The sequence below is a fragment of the Pan paniscus genome, chromosome 6, assembly GCF_029289425.2.
Source record: "Pan paniscus chromosome 6, NHGRI_mPanPan1-v2.0_pri, whole genome shotgun sequence".
In the NCBI taxonomy this organism is placed as follows: domain Eukaryota; kingdom Metazoa; phylum Chordata; class Mammalia; order Primates; family Hominidae; genus Pan; species Pan paniscus.
In genome coordinates this window covers 148,780,091-148,805,986 of record NC_073255.2, presented here as the reverse complement: position 1 = coordinate 148,805,986, position 25,896 = coordinate 148,780,091, and the positions used below count along the sequence as shown (strand labels likewise).

Sequence of the window (25,896 nt, the reverse complement as noted above, 5' to 3'; positions counted from 1 at the left end):
TATATATATATATATATATTTTTTTTTTTTTTTTTTTTTTGAGATGGAGTCTTGCTCTGTCACCCAGGCTGGAGTGCAGTGGTGTGGTCTTGGCTCACTGTAACCTCCACCTCCTGGGTTCAAGTGATTCTCCTGCCTCAGCTTCCTGAGTAGCTTGCCCAGCTAATTTTTGTATTTTTAGTAGAGATGCGGTTTCACCATGTTGACCAGGCTGGTCTCGAACTCCTGACCTCAGATGATCTGCCTGCCTTGGCCTCCCAAAATGCTGGGATTACAGGCGTGAGCCACTGCACCTGGCCTATTATTTTATAAACAGAAAATAATCTTGGAGTAATTCTTTTCTGGTAAAATAGTTTTCTTTTTCTAGGGAATATGTGTGAAGTTTATTTTTAATGCAGTTACAGGCATAAAATCTTTGTTGAATTAGCTTATATCTTAGTCGTTATCTACTAGTAAGTGTACTTTTTATTTCTTGACAGTGGACTATGTCCATAGAATTTAGAAGGTGGTGTTTTTGTGCACCAGGGACAAAATTTATGAGGTGTGGAAATAACAGTGGTAATATAGTTTTAAAATCTACTTTCTACACTGTTAGAGGAATTGAATTAGTGTGTTAAAAGAACTTTGCCTCTTTACAAATCAGCACTACTAAAAAGGGAAGTAAAAGGCGTGAAAAACTGATCCAAGTTAGACTTTAGAAATGTGAAAGATTATTTAGAGATAATATTTGTTTATATGTTGGAGTGTGTCTGGTTTACGGGTAGTTTAGATTACAAAATCTTTATAACATTGTCTGTATAATATGTGATCTCTTTAATATGCTTTATAAACTATATGGAATGTAAAAGGAAGAACTGAAGTTATTCTTTTGCTCATTTCTGTTAAACTAAAGTTTTTTTTGTTCGTTTTTGTTTGAGACAGAGTCTTGCTCTGTCACCCAGGCTGGAACTCAGTGGCACATTCTCGGCCCACTGCAACCTCCACCTTCTGGGCTCAAGTGATTCTTGTGCCTCAGCCTCCCAAGTAGCTGGGATTACAGACACCCACCACCACGCCCAGCTAATTTTTGTATTTTTAGTAGAGACGGGGTTTCGCCATGTTGGCCGGGCTGGTCTTGAACTCCTGGCCTCAAGTGATCCCCCCGCCTTGGCCTCTCAAAGTGCTGGGGATTATAGGCATGAGCCACTGTGCCTGGTCGCCTGTTAAGCTAAAGTTTTTGTGGAATACAAACTCCCCTTTGCCACTTCGCATTATCATAGGATTGTACTAATTTGGGATTAATATTAGGTTGTCTCTAAATATCATCTCATTATAAACATTTTCAAATTTTCTCAAACATTCTAAATAGGTATTGATCTTCAGAGTGCTCCTTATTTTATTCCTATATCCTTAGCAAAAGTAAGATAATAACCCGGGTACAGGGTCTGCCAAAATGTTGTGTTTGTGTTCCCCAAGTTCAAGCCAGGAGCTGTGTAGTTTTCCTGGTCTGTAATGTGGCTGGGCTGCCATGCCTGCCTACTTCCCCCTGGTCTCTCCCTCCGCTTTTCCCTCTCACTTCTGCCTTCACCCTCCCCTTTGTCACCCTCCTCCCCATCCCTTTTCCTTCCTCCTCCTCTCTCTGCAACCCCCATCACACACACACACACACACACACACACACACACACACATATCCCTCTTCAATATGCCACCTGATCTGTAATGATCCTCGGAGAAATCAAGTCAGTCCCTTCCCACTGCTTCTCCTCAATGCGTTTGGTTATCTGTGGCTCTCACCTCTCAAACTCACAATCACCATAAAGGTGATTGGCAAAAAAATGAATAAGTATCACAATATATGCTTACTAGATGTTTGGAACAGCCTCAGATTTATCTTCTTGGTGTTTCTGAGGCCTTAGGCCACACAGTGATTGTTTTCTTTTAGGAAGTGTTCAAAACCTTGTAATGAGTCAGTTTGGTTCAAACTGCCGGGAACACAGGGCAGTTCACCGTCCCTGCATGAAGAGGCCTTAGGATGCACAGATCTGAAGACTGGGCTTGGCTCTTGTCTCTGCAGTTGATGGTGACTCTGCAGCCCTGACCCCTTTACTTCCTTCTATTTTTTTCTTTCATCTTGGAACTCCTAACAGTTCTTGCTGCCTTCATCCCACCTGGTGTAGGTAATGAGTATCAAATGTCCACATCTTCTCAGAAAAAAGTACTGTGAAGTGAGGTGTGATTTTAAGGCATTGTTATATTTCTTCTTATTTGTGAGTGTTTTAAAATTTTGTATTTCTTTTAAACTTTTTATTTTAGAAAAATTTCCAACATATATAGAAGTAGACTATTGTAAGGAACCCTTATGTACCCTCCACCAGCTTCAACAACTATCAACAAAAGTTTGATCTTGTTTTAACCACATTCCTTTCCAATTTTTGTGTTTACCCCCAGATTATTTTGAAGCAAATTCCTGACCTCGTAACATTTTCAAATGTAAAAAAAAAGGAACTCTAAAGGAATTATCATCTAAAAAATTAATATTCGTTTAACATCATCAAATATTCACTTGCCATTGGATTCAGATTCCTCCATTGACTCATAAACATTGTTTTACAAATTGTTCAAATTGAGATCCAAATAAAGTCCATATATTGCAGATAAGTCTTATAAGTAAATTTCAGCTCTAGCTTCCCTCTTCCTCTTAAATTCCTGCAACTTACTTGTCATTTGATTTATTTCTTTTTGAGAGTTCAAAGTCTAATTGCAAACGTTTAAAATCAGTGGACAAAAGATGGTATAGTTAAGTGAATGCTTGTGTTATTAAATAGGAGGGTTAGTGCTATAATTTACAAAAAGTAAAATGCCAGAGGAAAAGAAGTCAATATACGAAAAAGATACTTGCACACTCATGTTTTTAACAGCACAATTTGCAATTGCAATAATATGGATCCAGCCCAAATGCCCATCAATCAATGAGTGGATAAAGAAAATGTGATATATATATATATATATGCCATGGAATACTAGTCAGCCATATAAAGGAATGAAATAATGGCTTTTGCAGCAACCTGGATGGAATTAGAGACCATTATTCTAAGTGAAGAAACTCAGGAATGGAAAACCAAACATCGTATGTTCTCACTCATAAGTTGGAGCTAAGCTATAAGGTTGTAAAGGCATAGGAATGATACGATAGACTCTATGAACTCTGGGGAAAGGGTGGGAGGGTGATTAGAGATAAAAGACTACACATTGGGTACAGTGTACACTGCTCAGGTGATGGGTGCACCAAAATCTCAGAAATCACCACTAAAGAACTTCTTCATGTAAAAAATTTTAAAAAAAATTAAAGATAGAAGGACAGAGAACTAGAGATCTGATAAAACATATGGTAAGTGTTAATGATAGAATCTAGGTAGTATGTATATATATGTTCACTGGAAATTTTTTTTGTTTATATTTAAAAATTTCCATAATAAATGCTAAAAAACGTAAAAAAAGGTAGAATGTAGTCTAAATAATCTTTATGGCTTCAGTCTGGCCATTGATCACAGAACGTTACCTTGTCCAGGTACAGGTGGAGGGACAAACATGTGCAAAACCTGGAGAGGACGGATTAGGAAACAGGGTGTTTATTCCTCACATAAGACAGATAAGTGGTTAGTACTTTAAAAAAAAAATTCCTCCTTTAAGAAGCAAACAGCCAGCATTTATTGAGCACTAACCATCTGCCATACTCTGTTCTAAGTGCTTTAAATATATTATTAGCACCAATTTTACAGATGAGGAAGCCAAGACACCGAGAGGCTAGAGAAGGTGACCAAGCTTCTCTAAGTGGCAAAAGGCAGAGCAGAGCTGCAGACCCCGTGCTCTGGCCCAAAGCCTGCCCTCTGAACCACACCACCAGCAGTCGCATCAGAATCACTGCCTAAGCACTTCAGTATTTGTCTGAAAGTTTCCATAGTTAAACAGGATTTTATTGGCCAGAATTGGAGCTTTAATAAATTGTTATGAATTCTTGATAATGGTAATACTGAAACTGATATAGGGCCTCAGAAATTGTCTGTGCTATAGAAGTTGGGTTTTAAATTGAGTCCTTCTCAAAATACTTCAAGAATAGCAAAGTGGCTCCTCTAGCTACCCATGAAATGGGAAGGAAAGAAGGCCAAGAGGAAGAAGGTGGCCCTGACCCCTGCTGTCTTGAAAAAGCAGGAAGCCAAGAAAGTGATAAATCCCCTGTTTGAGAAAAGGCCTAAGAATGTTGGCATTAGACAGTACATCCAGCCCAAAAGGGACCTCCCCGGCTTTGTGAAATGGCCCCACTATATCAGGTTGCTGTGGCAAAGAGCCATCCCCCGTAAGTGGCTGAAAGTGCCTCCTGCTATTGACCAGTTCACTCAGGCCTTGGACCACCAAACAGCTACTCAGCTGCATAAGCTGGCCCACAAGTACAGACCAGAGACAAAGCAAGAGAAGAGGCTGTTGGCCCAGGCTGAGAAGAAAGCTGTGGCAAAGGGGATGTGTCCACTAAGAGACTACCTGTTCTTTGAGCAGGATTAACACTGTCACCACCTTGGTGGAGAACAAGAAGGCTCAACTGATGGTAACTGCACATGACATGGATCCCATTGAACTGATCGTCTTCCTGCCTGCCCTGCATCATAAAATGAGGATCCCTCACTGCATTATCAAGGGGAAGGCAAGACTAGAATGTCTAGTCCACAGGAAGACCTGCACCACTGTCGCTTTCACACAGGTTAGCTCGGAAGACAAAAGAGCTTTGGTTAAGCCAGTGGAAGCTATCAGGACCAATTACAACGACAGATATGATGACATCTAACATCACTGGGGAGGCAATTTCCTGAGTCTAAAATCTTTGGCTCACATTCCCAAGCTGGAAAAGGCAAAGGCTAAAGAACCCACCACTAGACTGGGTTAAATGTGCACTGTTAGGTTTTTGGACATAAAAATCATAATTCTCCTCAAAAAACAAAATAGCAAAGTGGCATCAATTCTTACTTTATGCTAGTGATCAAAATCTTAGATTAAGTACTTAGATGTGTCCAATACAGAAGGAGCCAGCATGTAAAAGTACTCCCTTTCTCGTTCACTCAGTAGAATTATGAAGCATGTAGTATCTCCTTAGTACCAGGAAGAGTACATTTCCTGATAAGAACTTGTCATTGAAGCCGGACCATATTTAGAAAGCCCATTACTTTTGTTTCTAAACAATTACTGAATATCCCTGAAGGTGGCCCAGTATGTTAAGCCTGCAAAGTGTGTTTTGGGCACCTCTCGCAGTGACTAAAGATTGAGGCCCATTCCCATGGCATCCTGCTCAAACACACCTACTCCAGGCCTCTTTTCCAGTTTACCTTCCTCACTTGTTTATGTCACATCACCAGCCCAGCGTCTCCTGAAGGCACAGCCACATTGGAGAGGCAAAAATCACATACTTTTATTTGAGGTGTATACAGTCTTGACACAATTTCTCTCTATAAAAGATAATTATTAGTTTTATAAAACGAGTTTTCCAGGTTTTTACATGAGCCAATTGTTCTTAGAGCATATTTATCTGGTTGAAAGTTTATGGCTTCTCCAGCCCTCAAGGGTATTACTGGGAAAGGGAGGGAATCATTTCTCTGCAAATCATCTGTAATTTTATTACATTCATTTAACACTTATGTAATGCTTATTATATTCCAGGCACCATTCTAAGCTCTTTAAGAAATATTAATTTAATCAGCCCTTGTAACACTCTATACAGTGGATACTACTAATATCCACATTTTTATAGATGGGGAAACTGAGGCACAGAGAGTTTTTTTTTTTTTTTAATAACTTGCCCAAGGTCATACAGCTCACACGTGGTGGAGCTGGTATTCTAACATGGCAGTTTATGTAGGAATCTGTATTCTAAATCACTGCTCTACACTCATACTCATCATGTACAGTATCTATAAGATTCTATATTCTTCATCAACCTATTTTTACTCACCAGTGTGTAATAAGGGGTCTGTCGAGGGTTTGTAGTTTTAGGAAACTAGAGTGGGAGGAACTTGACCTCCTTAAGAATTGACAGGAAAGATCCAGTAATGAGGGAGAGGGGAAATCACTGATCGTCCAAGGTCCCTTAGGAGGCATCAGGAAACAGATTTGAGTTTGCTGGTGAGGAGATTAGCCATGGGCCAGAGAAAGGAAGAGACAGAAGAATGTGGACATGCATAAACTGAGGTGTAGGATTGGGCATATGAGTTTTTGTTACATACAAGCAAACTACTTACCATTATTTGCTACTGTGTCTCCTTTAGCTTGCATTTAAAATTGGCTTCTGTACTACATGGTGATAGAGTCATGGTATTTGTTTATGCTTTCCATAGGTTGTGCAGCTACGGATGTGTATATTAATTCTTACCTCTCCTGTTTTGGCATATGTCAATTAATCTACAACAGACAGTAAATTTTTATGGACCAGTGAAAACAAAGCTGTTTACTGGTTGACTACCTCCCTTATAACTTTTCATTACTTTGTTTACTGATGTACTCTAGGGCTTCATCAGTTAAAGTTGTAAATTTGTCTTGGGACTAATCTATTAACGTATTGCATTCTCATCAGAGAATATATTTAATAGGACCTGAGTACCACCAGTTGGTACTCAGCTGGCATAGGGCTGCTCATGCATGTGAGCTGCTGGCGTGGGCTTTTATTTGAGAAAATAGCACCAGGGTAGTACTTCTGGAAAAAGTGTTATCCCGATGATTAAATACAAAAAGTCTTAATTAAGTACAGATGAGGTTTCCTGTCTGCTTGTAACTTATTCACATACTTTTCTAGGTATTTTTCCTAACATCACACCATTAAACTCCATTTTTCTTGAAATACTTCATTTCCATATAAATTTTGTATTGCCTACAATTACCTTCTATTTGGTATATCATTCCATTCTATCATTTAAGAAAAAGAAAGTAATGAATGCAATTGGTGAGGTAAAGATTTTTTTAAATATGGAAATATGGATTCATACTGAATTCCGAAATACATCTGGATATCTCTTCACCCCCAAGACACATACCTTTGTGTGTCTTGTGTACCGCATAGTAATCTAAGTGGCCAGATTCTGGAGTCAGATGGCAAGAGTTCAAGTCCTGGCTTTGTCATTTAGTGGCTACCTCAGTTTTGGGAAGTTAATTCATGTCTCTCAAGGCTGTTAACTTGTCTGATAAGTAGAGATAATAATAGTACTTTCCCCATGGGGTTATTGGAGGATTCAATTTAGTGTAATACTTTCCACCTGATAATTGGTCAGTAAATCTTAGTTATTAGAATGATTATTTTTAAAAACCAGTACAGGAAATACACTTAACATAACAAGAAATAATATGCATTGATTGCTCTTGAAGCCTTAAAGAAATATGTTCCAAGGAACTGTTTATTTTTTTAGGTATATGGTATTATGTAATATTTAGAGAGACCTACTAGTAAAAGGTAAAATGGAATCAGAGGTGTGATTTGCTTTAAAATACTTCCGCAGTGGAAGAACAAAGAGAAAGAAAAGGCAAAAAGGAGAAAATATGACAAATATGTGGAGAAAATATGACAAAATTTCTTGGTTATGAATTCCCTGTGATAGGTATATGAGCTCTTGGTTGAACTTCTAGCATATAGTATATATAGTTAATGAATTACCTGCTTAAAATTTATTAATGTTTTCATACTGTATGTAGGCCATAAAGCAATGAGAACAGACATTTTTTTCCAATGTCTTTAAAGAACATTGGATTGGTTTAGTCACTAGCCCCATAGATGATGGTCTGAATTCCATTCTGCCTAGAGTAATAATACTCGTTACATGAACTGACAGTTAAGTTTTTCATAATATACTTGACAAAACTTAAGAGGAATGTTTTCTTAATGGTCTAGGACATTGAGTGTTATATCACACATACGTTATAATAATATTCCCCTTGAAGCACGAGCCTTGATTCAGACTTAAAATAGGCAGCTTTTAGAAGATTAATAAAGATTCTGTGAGAGAAAATACCTTGTATGCTTAAATCCTTAAAGGATTTTTGCCTTACAGGCAAAATCAGTGCCACCTTCCTAGAAATTCTAAATAAGTATAGGTTTATCCTCCCAAAGGTGAGGGAATTCCAGTTGTAAGAATGCACATCACCTCTACCCATTCACTAGTTCATTCACTCACTGTGAAAGCATGGTAAGAGTAAGTGAAGTGTTGTGTGCCAGCTGTCCGAGACCCTTTGAGCGTTTGTAGAGGTTTAAAGTTGAATCCTGAAGCAACGGCAGAAGGGATCCAGACACAAGTGAAGGAATCTACTTTGAAAAAGAGGAAGGACACTTCTTGTATTAATGCAGAAGATGAAGGAAGTGAAATGGGTATAAAATGCTGAGATGGAATCAAGAGACTTTGGGTTTGTGGCCTTGATCTTTTTTAAGTAAAGGGGGAAACAAGATCAGCTGCCATTGGAGAGCAAAAGAGAGGACAGAGGGAGCTGAGGACTGAAAGTGAGTTGTAGAGGAAGGCAAGCAGACGTGGAGCAAACGTGTGATAGGGATCCAGCAATCCAACCCCTGCGCATGCATCTAAAGAAATGAAACCAGTGTGTGCAAGAGATATCTGCACTTCCATGTTGACTGCAGCGCTATTGACAATAGCCAAGATATGCAGTCAACATAAGTGTCCATCAACAGATGAATGGATAAAGAAAATGTGGTATATATACACTTTGGAATACTATTCAGCCTTAAAAAGAAGGAAACTCTGTCATTTTGGACAACATGGATGTACCTGGAGGACATTATGTTAAGTGAAATAAGCCAGGCACAGAGAGACAAAGAGTGCATGATCTCACTGCATGTGGAGTGTAAAAAAGTTGAACTCATAGTGCAGAGAAGAAGGGGGATTACTAGGGATTAGGGGAGGGAATTTTGGAAAAGAAGGATACAAAATTTCAGTTAGATAGGAGGAATAAGTCCAAGAGAGCTATTGTACAACATGGTGGTTATGGTTAATAGCAATGTATTATATACTTGCACATTGCTAAGAGAGTAGATTTTAAGTGTTTTCATCACCAAAAAAAAGCACATGAGGTAAAACACGTGTTTTACCTCATGGTAGGTTAGCTTGATTTATCCATTCCACAATGTATACGTATTTCAAAACAACATGTTTTATTTAGAATTGATAAATATATACAATTTTTATTTATAAATTCTTTTTTCTTTCTTTTTTTTTTTTAAGACAGAGCCTCGCTCTGTTGCCCAGGCTGGAGTGCAGTGGCGCGATCTCGGCTCACTGCAACCTCTGCCTCCCGGGTTCAAGCGATTCTCCTGCCTCAGCCTCCAAGTAGCTGGGACTACAGGCATGTGCCACCACGCCCTGCTAATTTTTTGTATTTTTAGTAGAGACGGGGTTTCACTGTGTTAGCCAGGATTGTCTCCATCTCCTGACCTCGTGATCCTCCCACCTCAGCCTCCGAAAGTGCTAGGATAACAGGCGTGAGCCACTACGCCCAGGCCATTTATTTATCAATTCTAAATAAATAAATAAGTAAAATGTTAAAAATATATAAATAATTAAGTGTAAAAAAGAAAAGTGTAATAGGGAGTGTGTGAGGGCTCATGGAATTGCTGAGTGCAGTGATGGCTGCACCAATGGGAGACGTCTGAAATTGCTAGTGCATCCAGACTCCCAGGTTAGCTTTTGCTGGACGTGCTTAGCAAATAGGGATCAGAAGCAGGTGGTAAGGTTGGAGACTGAAACATCATAGGTGGAAAAGAATGAGAGAATTGAGAATTCTGTGTCACAAGGAAAATCTAAGAAGTTACCATCATAGCTTCCAATGGGTGAGGCTGATACAATCTAATAGCCTTTTCAATTTTAAAAGGAAATGAAAGAACTATGCTTCTTTTGAAAAGACTGAGTTGCTAGGAAAATTTTTTCAAGAGCTTACAGAAAGAACTGTTAGGGAGAATTGTTATTTGGCCCAGACTAGTAAAAAATGCTAATATTTTTGTGTATGTATGCTAGTACATAACATAGTTAAGAGAGCAGATATGGCTTTTTCATTCCCTGCACTGTGCTAGTATTTCTCATCTCATACATCATTTAAAATGTATAGCATGATCACAGAAGTTCAGCATCTATATTGTTATATAAATTAGGAGCATATATTGTTTTGAACATCAATCGTGGGCGTAGATCCCTTTTTTGTAGCTTCATGTTATAAAATCAGCTCAAAAATGTGACGTCTCCAAAGCAGAGGAGTAACGTAGGGAAAATGTCTGACCGGCCAGACGTGCAGGGAGTACAACTTTGTTTGAGAACAAAAATAGATGGAGACGGCATTCAGACACCCTCCTTGGATTGTGGCAATATCAAGTATTCCATATGGCCCAGAGCATTTCCTGCCATGTCTAGACATGCTGGCACAGATTTCTCTGTGGGTGTCTGCCTGCCTGTCAGTGACCCACAGCGACCTTCCCTCGGGCCTCCTGTTGAAAGGCACTCCTGCTTTCTGCCCTCCCTCGTCTCCATCATTTGATTGCTCCAGCAGGTGCATGAAATGTGGGAGTGTTGTCACTTCAGAGTTAATCAGATTTGCGGTTTACTCCCCCTTTGGTCACACTTCTGTGTCACATAAAAAAGAAAATCACAAATAATTGCTTTAGAGATGCTGTGATGTCAATAATGGGAGAGTTTTAAATATGAAATGAGCAAGGAGGAGGATCTAAATTAATACACAACAAGCAAAGAAATGCTTTATTCATACTGAGAGCACCCAGGGTAGAAATGATTCACTTTTTTCTCTGTAGCTTTTTAAGAGCCATACAATTCTAGTTGTTTTCGAAGTTGCAAATTACTGCATCATTATAATGTGTTATTATAATAATAGGTGGCCAGAAATTCCAAGTTGCAGAAAACCAAAAACTCATAGAGTCAGTGAACTCAGAACTGACTTTCTCTTTCCCTTTCACTCTAAGCTGTGATTATTCAAGCTACTTGTCTCTTTTTACTTAAATAGTGCAGGATTTTAGAAAGTGACCAGAAGGTCCTTTTACACCGGTTCCTGTGTTTTAAAAGATAACCAGATTGATGTTCTTTTCACTAGGATTCGGGTCATCTCTGTCTTTTTTCCTTTGCCCTATGTCTGCTACCCATAAGGTATTCAGAATTATTTAGTTTTCCTAAGTTCCCTACAGGATAAGCTATGGTCACACTTAGCAACCCACCTCACAAGGACTTCTTTGGTATTCAACGCCATTTGTGTTGTAAGATGATTCAACATTAACAAAGGAATTGTTAATGATGAGTTCTTCTTAGTTCCTTTTCCAAAGATAAGACTTTGCCCACTCATCATCTAGATGTTTTCAGCACCTTGTAGTGTGCCTGACACAGGGTTGGGATTGATGCAGTTAGAGGAAGCTTACAAGTCTTAGATTGTTGTTGAGGCAAAGCATTAAGAGATCACGCTATTATTATCTTAATTTTTGCTATCATCTTTCCACTGCAGTGGGGATGTGCTTACTAAGAAGAGAGAGTACTCAAAGTGTTGAGTGCATCAAAAATGTTTATAGAGTCGTTTCATGTTACACTGTGCTAATAAGAACTGTGCTCTCAGCCCTGTCTCTGGGGAAACATCATTTGCAAACACTGTCATGCTTAAAAAGTACATAAAAATTGTCAGATAAATGTGTAGCATCTTTCCCTAAGTATTTCCATGTAGAGATTTTTGGACTACAAATTAAATAGATACTGCATCTTCTTTTTATTTCAGTTGAGCTTTATGAAGTTCACACTGTTCTTGTGGAATTGCTGATGTTCATTCATTCATTCATTTATTTATTCAGCAAACAATTCTTGCTGTCGTTCTCAGGGCCAGACACTCATTTGGACACTGGGAACACATCATTGAATAAAACAGGAACAAAAAATTCCTGCCTTCGTGCCATTTATTAATATGTTGTAAGACGATTCGACATTAACAAAGCAATTATCAATGATGCAGTCCTTGTTAGTTCCTTTTCCAAAGATAAGACTTTGCCAGTAGACACAGCCTATAGTCTACTGATGTTCAAAATACTCAAGCAAGTATTTTTTCCAGGTTGTTTAGTTATATAGTATACCTCTAAGGATTTTACTTGAAATGAACTTTGGGATTTCTAAAGTCTTCTGAACTTGGAGTCATGGCTATCTTTCTTAAATCAACAGTCAGTCAAAATCATTTCCTTAATTCACCAATTTCTTTATCATCCTTTTGTATGGTACCCAATATGCAATTTTTATTTTACAAAAGTATTTCATATTTCTTAACAATAAATCAAAATCATTTCCTTATTTCACCAGTTTCTGTATCAGCCCTTTGTATGGTATCCAATATGCGATTTTTATTTCACATATCTAAAGCAATGGTTCCTAACTTTTTCAGTACCAAAGATTTCTTTTTAAAAGTATATAAACTATAGACTTCAACAGAAAATAATATACCTGTTCTCATAAGCATTAACATTTTCCTATCAGTTAAGCTTTGTAGCTCCCAGGTTAAAAAAGCACCTGATCTTCAAAAAATACAGTTGAATGAGTCATCTAATTAATAAATAGTATTTAATGATGCTTTAGATCATTTTCATTTTTAAAAGTTATAATGAATATAAAGAATCTATCAGTAAGATGTTGTGTCCATCAGTAAAAGCTATTGGAATGGAAATTTGATTTTGGCTTGTAAAGCAAAATGTATCTGAAACAGATCTCAGTCAATTTAGTTTATTTTGCCAAGGTTAAGGGCATGCACCTAGGAGACAGGTCTGTGCCTTTCTCTGAAGATGAGAATATTGAGACTTCATATTTAAAGGGGAAAGGCAGGCTGGAGGGGAAAGAAGAAGGTGGTCACATTACTGAATCCACATGTTGCAAGAGAAAAGAAATAGATAGGGGAATAGTCAATTATGTATTCATCTCACGCTCAGTAAATGAACACTTTACAGACAATAAGGTGAACATAGAGTAACTACCTGTGGAGATATTTAACTTCTTATCTGTAGCTCTCTGCTTAGGAGCAAAAGGAAAGGCAGCTTCTTGCGTGACTCAGCTTTCAGCTTAATCTTCTTCCCTTTGGCAGAGTGAATTGGGGGTCCCAAGTTTTTATTTTCCTTTCACAGACATAATTTCATGAAAAAAAGAAAATCTCTCTAAGATAGTAAATGCATGAACGATTTATTATACTTACTGTTTTTGCAGGGCTTGAATGACATGGATTTTTATACTTATTCTGTGTTTATTTATGGCTTTTCTGCCTTTTTAAGAAACTGCATGCTTCAACTCAGAGTACTTATAAAGAGCTCAGGTTTACTTTACTTTAACTTTCCTTATTATAGACATTCCTAATGAAAAGATGTTAGAAAGGTCAGAATAATTTCTGAATATAGATCAGAGTGATTCTTTTCTCATGAAATGTCAAAGATACAGTGTTTACAATGATCAAATGATATAAATTCCCAGAATGATAAGCAGAACGCATTCTGCTTACATAGAGGCTTTCTCATTTCATGGTCCCTGTTTGTGTTGACCAGATCCTCTCTGTGCCTAGTTTTGGTTACTTCTCTAAGGAACTCATTTTTTAGTGAAATTCTTAATGAGTTCTCCAGAGAGAGACTCAAGCAAGTATTTTTCTCAGTTTAGTTATACAGCAGGCCTTTTTCTAAGGATTTTACTTGAAACGAACTTCAAGATTTCTAAGGTCTCAAGTCTTCTGAACTTAAAGTCACAGCTGTTTTTCTTAAATCAACAGTCAGTCAAAATCATTTCTTTAATTCACCAATTGCTTAATCTGGTAACAGCACAGAAGATGTGAAACAGCAGCTGATCTGAACATTATTTATAATTTTAAAGAGTATTATATTCCTTTTTTTATTGAATTTTACCTTCCTAAAAACTCTTTCCTAAAATTTTACCTTTCCTAAAAACAGAGATATTTGTTTCAGATATCTTTATTTTTCTGCAAAGACAAATAGCGTGACGGAGAATATTGTACACAATAATCATCCTGACTAGTAAGAAAGAATTGGCTTGTTATTCAAAATTGGCAATGGAATTGGCTATAGTTTAAAAATATGTCTCCTGTTGTGTCATTCAACTAAACCCAAATTCTTTATGTGCCAACAAAGCCATCACATCATTTGGTTGCATAGTCCTCAACACTCAATTATTTGTAAGGTGAATATGGGCTTGAGCATTAATATTTTTAAAAGAAAACATCATCTATCTCCTCTTTAAGTAAACTCTGGAAACAGTTGTATCAGAGATCTTCCTCTTTCCATTTCCCTTTAATCAGAAGAGCTCATGACTCTAACTTTGCTTTAGTTTTAAAATTAGAAAGCACATTAATAATCTTATCTAGGAAGACTTGCTTGAGAAGTTGCTTTCATTTATTGCCAAGGAAAAACTCTGTCATTTGTGTTGTCATGTGGTTGGGAGGAAGAGGGGAAAAGTCTTTGACCCTAAGATACCAGGCATACATTGCCTGTTTTCTGGTATACATGACTATCATAAAACAGTCAGCAATTCTGATTAATTAAGACTAGGGCTTTTGGGTAAAAACAGTGGTCCTTTAACATGGCTGGGCTTTAAACAAACAGGAAGCTTTTAGGTCCATCCTGACCCAGTCAATCAGGATCTCCAGGGTGGGGCCTGGGCTTTATACAGCTCACCAGGAGAATATTGTACACAATCACATTGGTGCAAGGCTCTTGTATCGGTTTGAACCCTGAGAGCACGCCAACAAACAACACAAGGCAGTGTGGAGCAGTACGCTATTTTAATGAGCGCCTGGGTGCAGACAGGCCGAGGCCTAAAATGGCGTCAGCCCCATGTGAGGACGGGGCAGGGGTTTTATAGCCCTCTGTAAACAGGAAGTGTCCCAGTCTGACATGACAGCTATGTAGTACCCGGACAGTCTCCCTCTCCATCTTCAGGGGGTATGTGTCTTCCGGCCACCTCTCTTCCTGCTTCTGCTATCTTGCTGATGCACGCTGCTGGGTCTTGCGCCTTGGGACTGGGCCTGAGGAGGGAGGAGTTATTCATTCCCTTAAGCTTTCAGGCCCTGGGGAGAATCTTTCAGTTGGGAACCACTGAATTAGAAGGCCCATGGGTCTCTTCTGTTTACCACTGATCATTCCCTGTACATAGGGCATCTATTTGAATGTCCTTCATCTCTGCCATCATAAGCACCAAAGCCCCGTAGTCCAGCGGCCACTGCAGAGCTGCCAGCACACCTTCCAGCTGCTTCCCAAAGTATCTTGCCTGGACAGAGGTAGCACTGGTTTCTTGGGGGCATAAATAGAGCAATTTATAGTGCAGCCTGAGCTTTTCTGAATTGTCCTTTGTTATTCTAGGCGAGACCACAGTAACAGCTCTTCACAGTTTTGGGAAGGAAAATAATTTTTTCTTTAACACTCATACGTTCTTAGTTGGAATGGTCCTCTTTATCAAAAGACAAATTAAAAAGAGAAAAACAGAAGTTTACTAACATGTATATTTCATACATAAATGAGATATATTAATACCTAGGGAATGAGAAATTCTCAAAGAGGTGGCTTTGAATTCCAGCTTATATAGTGTCTTCAAGAAAGAACAGTAAATTTTGGAGAAATGACAAGACCAAACAGGACTTGAAGTCTCTAGGGAGGCAACTTCTAGGAAGGCAAATAACTGGCAGACAAAGGCTAGTTGATAAAGAGTGTTGGTAGGGATACCTCTGGTGCCATCTCCAGGCCTGTAACGTTTAAAATTGTCATCAGTGGTTAACCTTTGTTCTCCCTGGTAGAAGAAGGGGCAGGCCCATGACCATGCCACCCTGAATGTGCCTGATCTTGTTTGATCTCAGAAACTAAGCAAGGCCAGGCCTGTTAGTACTTAGATGGTCTAAGAGAGGCAAGATTATTTTTGTTTTTGTAAATCTATGCATTGCCTTTAGGCAATTAGAGGGAAGGCAGAGAGCTTTACAGCACCTACTTCTTAATTGCCTTTGGCTCAACAATTGTTATGCCAAAGAAGTATATTTTGGGGTGCCGTATTCTGGTCTCCCACAGCAGATTATTGGACATATCTTACACTGTTAGGCAATCAGAAAACATTTGACAGAATGCAGGAGAAGCAATGAAATAGAAACAATTCAGATCACCTTACATTTGTATTCTATTGCCTTTTAGGGAGAGGCTCTAGGGTCAGCACTCACCCTGGAACCATCCTCTTAGCTCTTCTCATTATTCCTTCATCCATCTTACCACCCCTTAGCTTCTGGTGTGTCTCCCTTCACAGCTACTCAGTGTAGAATGGGTATTAATTGTTATCCTCACACTTTTCATACAGCATAGTTAATTTTTTTTTTTTAAGACAAGGTCTCATTCTGTTATCCCAGATATCAGCTCATTGCAACCTCTGCCTCCTGGGCTCAAGTGATCCTCCCACCTGTGTCTCCTGAGTACTTGGGATCACAGGCATGCACCACCCCACCTGGCTAATTTTTTAAATTTTTTGTAGAGACAAGGTTTCACCATGTTGCCCAGGCTGATCTTGAACTCCGAGGCTCAAGTGATCTTCCTGTTTCTGCCTCCCAAAGTGCTGGGATTTCAGGCATGAGTCACTGTGCCCAGATTAGCATAGTTCAATTTAAGACAAATGACTGCTTTTTCAGATATGCTACATGGGATTTTTGTTTTTGTTTTTGTTTTTGTAAAATTGGTTTGAGTATAAAAAAACATGACAGTTGTTTTTCCAATTAGTTTAATAGAACATGACCGTCTAAATGTGTTCTCTGTTGTTATTGTTCTTCTTGGAGACCATAAATCTATTTCAATGATATTTAACTGTTGAAAATTATTTTACAAGCGTTCTTTGTAATTTTTTGTGGGTTGATTAGCTTGCTAATCTTTCTCACAACATGTTTCAACTGAAGATATTACCCAGTCATATATTTTTGGATAAAAGTACATGTTATGTAACTTTCATGCTCATTGAATCACTAGACAGTTTTACTTCTTATGTGAGGTGAACTATAAAAGTGATAAATATAAATCCATGCAGAAAGATAGAACAATTTTTATGTGAAATATAAAAATATGTTTCATATAAAATGTCAAAATTTTTGATATTGGCCTTCCCAACTGAAGGGTTACTTCTACTGAGTGGTTTACAAGGAGGCACAGAGGACAGAAGCATCCTACTGAGAAACAGAAGAGAAGCCATCAGGACCTTCAGATCCCTACTGTGCCTCCTATATTATTTGCATGACCAGGAAGAACATTTCTACCACACTATGCTGTGAAACACAGTTGTCATCATTAGAGGTCTTTTTGAGTACATCAGAATATCAGTAGTTCAACTGAGCAGTTAGTTGGTCACAGGTGTAATCTCCATAAACACAGATATGTTGTGGCTTTTTGTTTTTTTCATTTGGCTTCATGCAGTTTTGTTTGTTTGTTCATTTATTTGGTTGATTTTTTTTTTTTTTTTTTCACAGACAGGGACTTTGCTATCTTGCCCAGACTGGACTTGACCTCTAGGCTCAAGTAATCCTCCTGCCTCAACCTCCTGAGTAGCTGGGACAACAGGAGTGTGACACTGTGCTTGGCCATTTGTAATTATTATGTTTTAATTTTATTAAGAATATTCACACAAAAACCTCTTGGTTTGTGTGACATAGTTAGTTTTGCTCTTCTTTGTCCATTTCTTTCTTTTTTTTGAGACAAGGTCTTACCCCTGGAGTACACCCCACTGGAGTACAGTGGTGCGATCATGGCTCACTGCAGCCTTGACCTCCCAGGCTCAAGCAGTCTTCCCACCTCAGCCTTCTGTGTAGCTGGGACTACTCAGCTACTGAGTGCCTGGGATTACAGGAACGTGCCACCATGCTTGGCTAATTTTTTTTCTTTCTTTCTTTCTTCTTCTTTTTTTTTCTTTTGGTAGAGATGGGGTTTCAATATGTTGTCCCAAGTTGGTTTTGAACTCTTGGGCTCAAGTGATCCTCCCACCTCAGCCTCCCAAAGTGCTGAGATTACCAGTAGTGAGCCACCATACCATGCCTTCTTTGGTGCTCTGAGGTGCTCTGTTCTTTCAAAGAGAGGGTTGCATTTTAGTTAAAAGGTGAGACTCTCAAATCAGACTCTGGAATTTAATATCCTGGCGCCATCCTTGACTGACCACACAACTTTGGCCAACTTATCTAGTATCTCCTAGCTTCCGCTTTCTCACTGGGATGACAAATGGGCACGACAGTGGTTTCCACCTCCTACTGTGGTGAGGAGAATTAAATGAGAAGAGCTGTGTAAGGCATAAGTCATAGGGTCTGGCACAGGGTACACATTTGCCTTTATGATTTTTTCCAGGAATGCTTATTTATGTTCTTATTTCATTATCCTGATTTCATCAAATCATTGTTGGAAGAAGAAAGGTTATAAATAGTAAGTAATTGTGGTTTGTTTTTCTTTATTTCCAAAGAAATAGTCATTTTTGATTTATAGTATCATGATTTATAATGACTCATACATGGAATTCAGGTGGACACTAAATTTCTCCTGCAGAGAGATTGCCTCTGGAAGAACATGGCAGTATATGGGGAAGTCAAATAATGAGTTTTCTCTGCTGTTAATAATACCAACTCTCATTTCTCAGTGTTTCTAGAAATGTTCTATTTGCTTATTCATTCTGTAAGAAGAGGAAGACAGTATTCTCATTTGAAAACATATCAGTATAGTTTTTTATTACTGTATGTTGAATATAATAAAGATATAAAATGTTCATGAGGACAGCATTAAATGGAATAATCTGGAATCTGGGGTGCCACGAAGTTAATATGAGAATCTCGAGTCAGGTCGTGAGGCATCATGGATTGAAATATCTTTTTGCAGAGTTTCATACATTTCCCTACCATAAAGTAAAGGACATAATGGGAAAGTTGGGAGAGAATTAAAACTTTCCAGCTATTTGGGTGTTATTCTATTTTGTCCTAAAAGATTGTATTTGGTTAGTCTTATCAAACATCTAAGAATACCAAATCATTCACTAGGAGTTGAAGATACAAAAAGGTTAATACTCATGGGCCTGTATTCTAGTTGCTCACCATGTAATAGGAAAGAAACATATAAACTTCTCTTCCACTTAGGAAAAAAGTCTAAATGATGTATGTAATGGAGGTATGCATATCTTGGAAGGACATTTTTTAAGTTTACAAAAACTAATTTTGTCATCTGATCATACTTACCACAGAGTTGCAATAGAACAGACTTAGAATAGACTGTCAAAAACATATTTCTGTGTGGCCACAAAAGTTTGCGCAAAATATTTGGAGAATTTCAGAAGATGTGCCAGAATGCAATATTATTGGCCAGGCATGGTGGCTTATGCCTGTAATCCCAGAATTTTGGGATGGTGAGGCAGGCAGATCACCTGAGGTCAGGAGTTGGAGACCAGCCTGGCCAACATGGTGAAACCCCGTCACTACAAAAAGTGTAAAAATTAGCCGAGCGTGGTGGCATGCGTCTGTAGTCCCAGCTACTCTGGAGGCTGAGGCAGGAGAATCACTTGAACCTGGGAGGCGGAGGTTGTAGTGAGCTGAGATCGCGCCGCTGTACTCCAGCCTGGGTGATAGAACGAGACTCCGTCTCAAAAGAAAGAAAGGAAAAAAAAGAATGCAGTATTATTGACTTGTTCAGTATTTTTCTGGGTGTTGAAGGCATACCTTCTGATATTCTCCAAACATTTCAGTGTGGGCGAGTAATAATAATCCAAAGATTCCAAAATACGTTAATATAGGTCTTTTTTTGTCCAAAACCATTTGCTGAGTGATTAGTGGCTGTATCACTAAAGCAGAAGATAAATTGATTTGAGTTGGCATAACAATAGCATGTCATCAAATGAATAAAAAGGATTTTTTTTATTGGCCATAGATGTTTTCCTTTTTTTTTTTTCTTTTTTCTTTTAAAAGAAGTCTGGCTTTTAAAAGAACTGCACATGACTTATTTCTCCATAGTACCCATTTTCAGTCTATTTGTATCTTCCCCTTAAGGCATGCTTAAGCTAAGGTATATGTCATTGGCTTAGTACATATTGATATTCTTTCTGAAACAGGATATGATATAGTATAATACTTGCATAATCAGGATTCTGTGTAAACTATTGAAATTAAAATAGTGACAGAGCAAAAAGGATCTGTTTCTGCAATAGAATACTTCAGGAAACATTGTTTTCCAGAATATTGATGAAATGTACAGATATGGAATTGGATTTTATGTCAGTGTTAAAGTTAAGGTTTTAATATTGAAAATGCCCTATTGACTTCTGTATTTTAATCTTATTGGCGTCCATCTTTTTAGACTGACCAAGATAATGTGAAATTTGCTTTGAATGTTTCTGTAGAGGTAATGAGGAGCTACAAACCTCATTACATCTCAAAAAACATAAAGTAGAACATGCCGTCCATGATATAGGAGAGGGGAAAATGCTCACATTGCTTATGTTTTGTGCTAAAATGTAATCAATAAATACATTAGTAGGTAACTGATTACTAAGAAACAGACTAAATACCATCCTTAAACCTTAGCAGTTTTGACTAAGTAAAGCTGAGTTCTTAAATCTTTTTGGAGTTTTGTGTTTTGTGTTTGTTTAATAAAATAATTTGTTTCTCAAGTCTTTTTTTTTTTTTTTTCCTAAGCATGTTTTGTTAAAGAAAACTACTGGCTGGTCACAGTGGCTCACACTTGTAATCCCAGCACTTTGGGAGGCCACCTGAGGTCAGGAGTTCGAGACCAGCCTGACTAACATGGTGAAACCCTGTCTCTACTAAAAATGCAAAAATTAGCCAGGCGTGGTGGTGCACACCTGTAATCCCAGCTACTCAGGAAGCTGAGGCAGGAGAATCGCCTGAATCTGGGAGGTACAGGTTGCAATGAGCCGAGATCTCACCATTGCACTCTATCCTGGGCAACAAGAGTGAAACTCCGTCTCGGGAAAAAAAAAAAAGAAGAAGAAAAGAAAACTACCAAAGAACAATTTCAAACCAAAGACCTCTTTGAAACCTGCTAAATCAGGATTCTCACTTCTTTCATTCCTCTTAACCCAGGAAGGGTATGGAGAAGGTTACCTTGAACTCTTGGGACCAGGCTTGACTGCTGAGTGGGTCAGGCAAATGATGGCTTTTCCTTTATCTCAGTATTCTGGAAATATTTACTCAATATTTCTATAGAGAAGAAGAGGAAGTTACCTTATAGCATTCTAATGGAGTGCCAGGGTTTTGAATTAATACATGGAATAGAATCCTTGCTCAGCCACACACCATCTCTGTGACCTTGAGTAAAACTATTTACTATTTCGCAGTTTTCCCATATGTAAAATGGTCATTATAATAGTACCTATTTCCTAAAGGCATAGTGAGGATAAAATGAGATAATTTATGTAAAGTCTTTGGCAGAGTACCTGTCAAATGGTAAATTCCCAAAAATGTATTACCTAATAATATGGTTAAAGTATAATTCCTTTGTCCCAAGATGAATTCTTGCACATTTCCTTTTCATTGATTTTAAATTTGAAATAGTCCAGGCCTGGTAGCCCACGCCTGTAATCCCAGCACTTTGGGAGGCCAAGGCGGGAGAATCACCTGAGGTCAGGAGTTTGAAACCAGCCTGGCCAACATAGTGAAACCCCATCTCTACTAAAAAAAATTACAAAAATTAGCCGAGTGTGGTGGCACACAGCTGTAGTCCCAGCTACTCTGGAAGCTGAGGCAGGAGAATCGCTTGAACCCGGGAGGCAGAGGTTGCAGTGAGCCGAGATTGTGCCACTGTACTCTAGCCTGGGTGAAAGAGTGAGACCTCCCCCACACCCAAAAAAAATTAAAATGATAAATTTGAAATAATAATGAATTTTATTTTCTTTTACTGTGAAGAGAGCTTATAGTCATTTTCCTTGAATTATAGTAAATGACAATTGGATAAGATTAATTTATCTCTGCACCCTCAGTAGTAGGTGTCATTCCCAGCCTCCAGTTTGGAATAATATCACATGTGAACTTTAGCTTCAATTGAGGATACTTACAGCAATTTTTATTCTCTTCATGCGTGCCTTATTGGCCATCTGTTTTCTGGGAAAAAATATAGGTAATAAGAGTGAAAATGACCCCATAGAAATATGTATTGGCTGCCCTTTCTCATATGAGAAGTCAGCAATAGACATAAGTAAAAGATGAGATAAGCCAGGTAGTTGATTCTGTTAAACGTATCTATCTAGACTTAGATCACCAAAGAGAATAAGTGTTCCAAAACAGCCATAAATTCAAATTCATGTGCTTCCTTAGAGATCTGTTTATGGTTCTCATATCTCCTCTTATATGTATTTGAATGACGGAACCATTATTTAAGGCAAGGATCGGGTGATAACATAGAGGCTTCCTTGGTTCTGAGCCTTTTATTAATGTCCTGCTCTCCATTTCCCTGCTTGTTCCCTAGACTGAAGCTACACTGACCAAAGCTACAGCATTTTACATTCTGTAGATGTTGGTTGTGTGCTCATTGCCTGAGACAGCCAACTATTTAACTCTGTCATTGATACCAGGATATTGAAATTCAGTTAAAATTTGAAGCTCACAGTAGCTGGTAGATTAATTTTTTGTGGGTTTATATTTGTTTTATTTTGTTGAACATAAATAGTGTCACACATTACCTTGGATCTAAATGGCATCCATGGCTTGGTGCAGTGACTCATGCCTGTAATCCCAGCATATTGGGAGGCCGAAGCAGGCAGATCACTTGAGGCCAGGAGTTCGAGACCAGCCTGGCCAACATGGTGAAATGCTGTCTCTACTTAAAATGCAGAAATTAGCCAGGCGTGGTGGTGTGCACCTGTAATCCCAGCTACTGACGAGACTGAGGTATGAGAATCTCTTGAATCCAGGAGGCAGAAATTGCAGTGAGCTGAGATCATACCACTGTACTCCAGCCTGGGTGATAGAGCAAGACTCTGTCTCAAAATAATAATAATAAATAAACAAATGGCATGCATAAGTATTTATTGCTATGAATTAGTGGCTGATCAACAGCATTATTTGTGTTTTCATTAAATCTAGGTGGCACTGTATTTTCTTTTTGGTTATATAGATGAGAGGTTTCTATGTTGCCCAGGCTGGCCTCAAACGCCTAGCCTCGCCTCCTTATGTGCAAGGACAACAGTTCTGAGCCACCGCAGCTCCCGGTGGCACTGTATTTTCAAATGCAAGTTTAGTGGGGGTAGTTTGAGATCTTCTGTTCGTTTGTTGACCAAAGAAAATTTAAGTTTCATTTTTGAAATCTCTACTTGTGTTACAGATTGGAGACTTATAAGACCATAAAATATGAAGCCTTCTAATAGATAGTTAGCACTCAAAATATCTTTAATGTTAATTAAGTAATGTGACATAAAACATGAAAAAGAAATCTTAGTTACAGACACATGAAACATGTCATATTTTTCTCTTTTAGTGCATTTATTTCTACCTCTTGGAATAATGATATTACTGATATAAAATTGTATTCAAGTCTTTCAAAAGTTAATGTCTGTTTGTATATAGGTGCTTTCTGCTTTTGTAGTTGCTGCTTTGCCAGTTTTAACAGAAGTGAAGCAAATATTTGTTGTCTTCGGAGCTCTCCTAATTTATATAAGCAATGTTGATGTTAAATGAACAACCTAATGTTTAGCTTACCTGTTGTGATGAAGAGTAGTTACAGAGGGATAAATCTTTAACTATTAAATAATTTTCAAATTGTTAAACATTTTTTCTCTTGTAGTGAGAGATTTTTCTTGAGGCTGAATAGAAACGGGCTTCCCAAAGCCCCTGATAAACCGGAACGACATTGCTCCCTCTTTGTGGTGAGTGGATCTTGTTTCATTCATAAGGCAGATTCATCCAGTTATGATTCATACTATTTAGGAGAAATAAATTACTGTGAGAGAACATAGTGAATTTGCTTTTAAACTTTATGTAAATAACACACAAATTACATTAGTGCCCAGAATTCTGAATATCACCTCCCAGGATTACTTTCATTCCTTTAGTGTATTACTGCTTCTGTTATACTATTACCAAAGTATAACAGTGATTGCGGGGCACGGTGGCTCATGCCTATAATCCCAGTACTTTGGGAGGCCGAGGCGGGTGGATCACCTGAGGTCAGGAATTCAAGACCAGCCTGGCCAACATGGTGAAACCCCGTCTCTACTAAAAATACAAAAATTAGCCAGGCGTGGTGGCAGGCACCTATAATCCCAGTTACTCGGGAGGCTGAGGCAGGAGAATTGCTTGAACCTGGGAGGCAGAGGTTGCAGTGAGCTGAGATCGCACCACTGCACTCCAGCCTGGGCAACAAGAGCGAAACTCCATCTCCAAAAACAAAAAACAAAAAACAAAACCAGTGATCGCACTCAGCAAGACACCTGGTATTTAGTATGTGCTTAATAAATGTTTAAAGAATGAATGAGTGAGAGATTGAATCAACAGTGCTCTCTTCTTTAAAGTATTACTTGGTATCAATTGACCTAAGGTTGATTGTAATGATATTTTTAGAACAGGATTTAAATCATGTACTTCTGCTACAAACATTCCATTAAGAATGTCTGTGTCCATCTCTGTCTTTCTTCTTTTATTTGTGAAAATAAAGTGCTATGCCCTTTAAGTGCCGCTCATGTCTTCCAAAATAACCAAACTTTCTTTGTTTGTAGGATTTGGGCAGCAGTGAGCTAAGAAAGGACATTTATATCACCGTGCACATTATCCGAATCGGTAGGTATAACACTTGTCAGTGCAGTAGGGGCAAGGAACAGAGAGGAGAAATGCCAAGAGGTTTCTATGTTGTTGTGATTTATTGCTGTCTGAATCAGAAAGATATCAAAGCCAGATTTGAATCCAAGAATCACAGAAGTTGTGAATTGTCCCCAGACCTTCCCAACCCCACATATGACCTCCTCACCTACCATAAACAGATTCTGGTCTCTTTTAATATAAGTAATTAAGAAGTTTGTTATGTTTCATTTTGTTCTGCTAGCCTTCCTAAACATATTTGATTCAAAAATTCTGTGTTTGTCTTTTAAAATTCTAATTTCTGTTAGCATAAATGAATTTTTCAGAGCTGAGTTTCCTATAAGTTAATGAAGGCTCTGTATAAATTGGCATTTTCCAAAGTGCAGAATGCTTCAGAGCATTATTCCAGAAGGTGCTACAAAAAAAGGCCTGTGAAATACTGAATACTGAATGTTTTTTTAACTTATATAATGTCATCAGCTTATTAAAGGGTCTGAGAAGTCCTAAAGGGAAAAATAAATATGCCTGTCTAACTTTGTTGACCCTAGTTTTCCTCAAATTTGATCTGACTATGAAAACACTTATATAATGTAGCACTTATTAACATCTTGCAGAACCCACTTTAATGTTCTGTGATGAACTTGCTCAGTGAAGCCAGAATGTGTTCCCTCATTTTTACACATAAAATGCCTCTAAAAGCAGGCATTTTATGGCAGAGGAATTAGGTGAAATGAGGACTGGTGTAACCTACACAGTTTTTCCGTTAAGTCTAATCAGTCATTATTGGGAATTCATTCCCACTTCTTCACTAACTGTACTCCATTACTTGCCTAGGAATACTTCTGTGAGATAGTAATATCTTGCCATGTAGTCCTGCAAGGTGATTTATTTTTATAGGCTTTGGTTTTATGTACACGATAACTGCATTGTGCATTGAGTGAGACTATAAAAAACATACTTTTATTCCCACATAGATTTTCTGTATGTTTTTTCTCATAAAAATCTATTCTGAAAACCTGTTTTCATTTTATGCTATTTTGGTATTTGAAGGACAGTAGAAATAAAAAATAGACAGTTTTTG

At 38.1% G+C, this 25,896-nt stretch overlaps 1 protein-coding gene across 7 annotated transcripts in view; it reads left to right on the top strand.

Moving 5' to 3' along the window:
* Positions 1-25,896, top strand: part of DOCK4 (dedicator of cytokinesis 4) — a 471,214-nt gene that overhangs the window by 228,124 nt on the left and 217,194 nt on the right. For all 7 annotated transcript variants that reach the window (XM_003811224.6, XM_008963612.4, XM_034964844.2 and 4 more), the window contains exons 9-10: positions 23,806-23,887; positions 24,737-24,797. In XM_003811224.6, the coding sequence (XP_003811272.2) occupies positions 23,806-23,887; positions 24,737-24,797 (143 nt within the window). The remainder of the gene's footprint in view (positions 1-23,805; positions 23,888-24,736; positions 24,798-25,896) is intronic.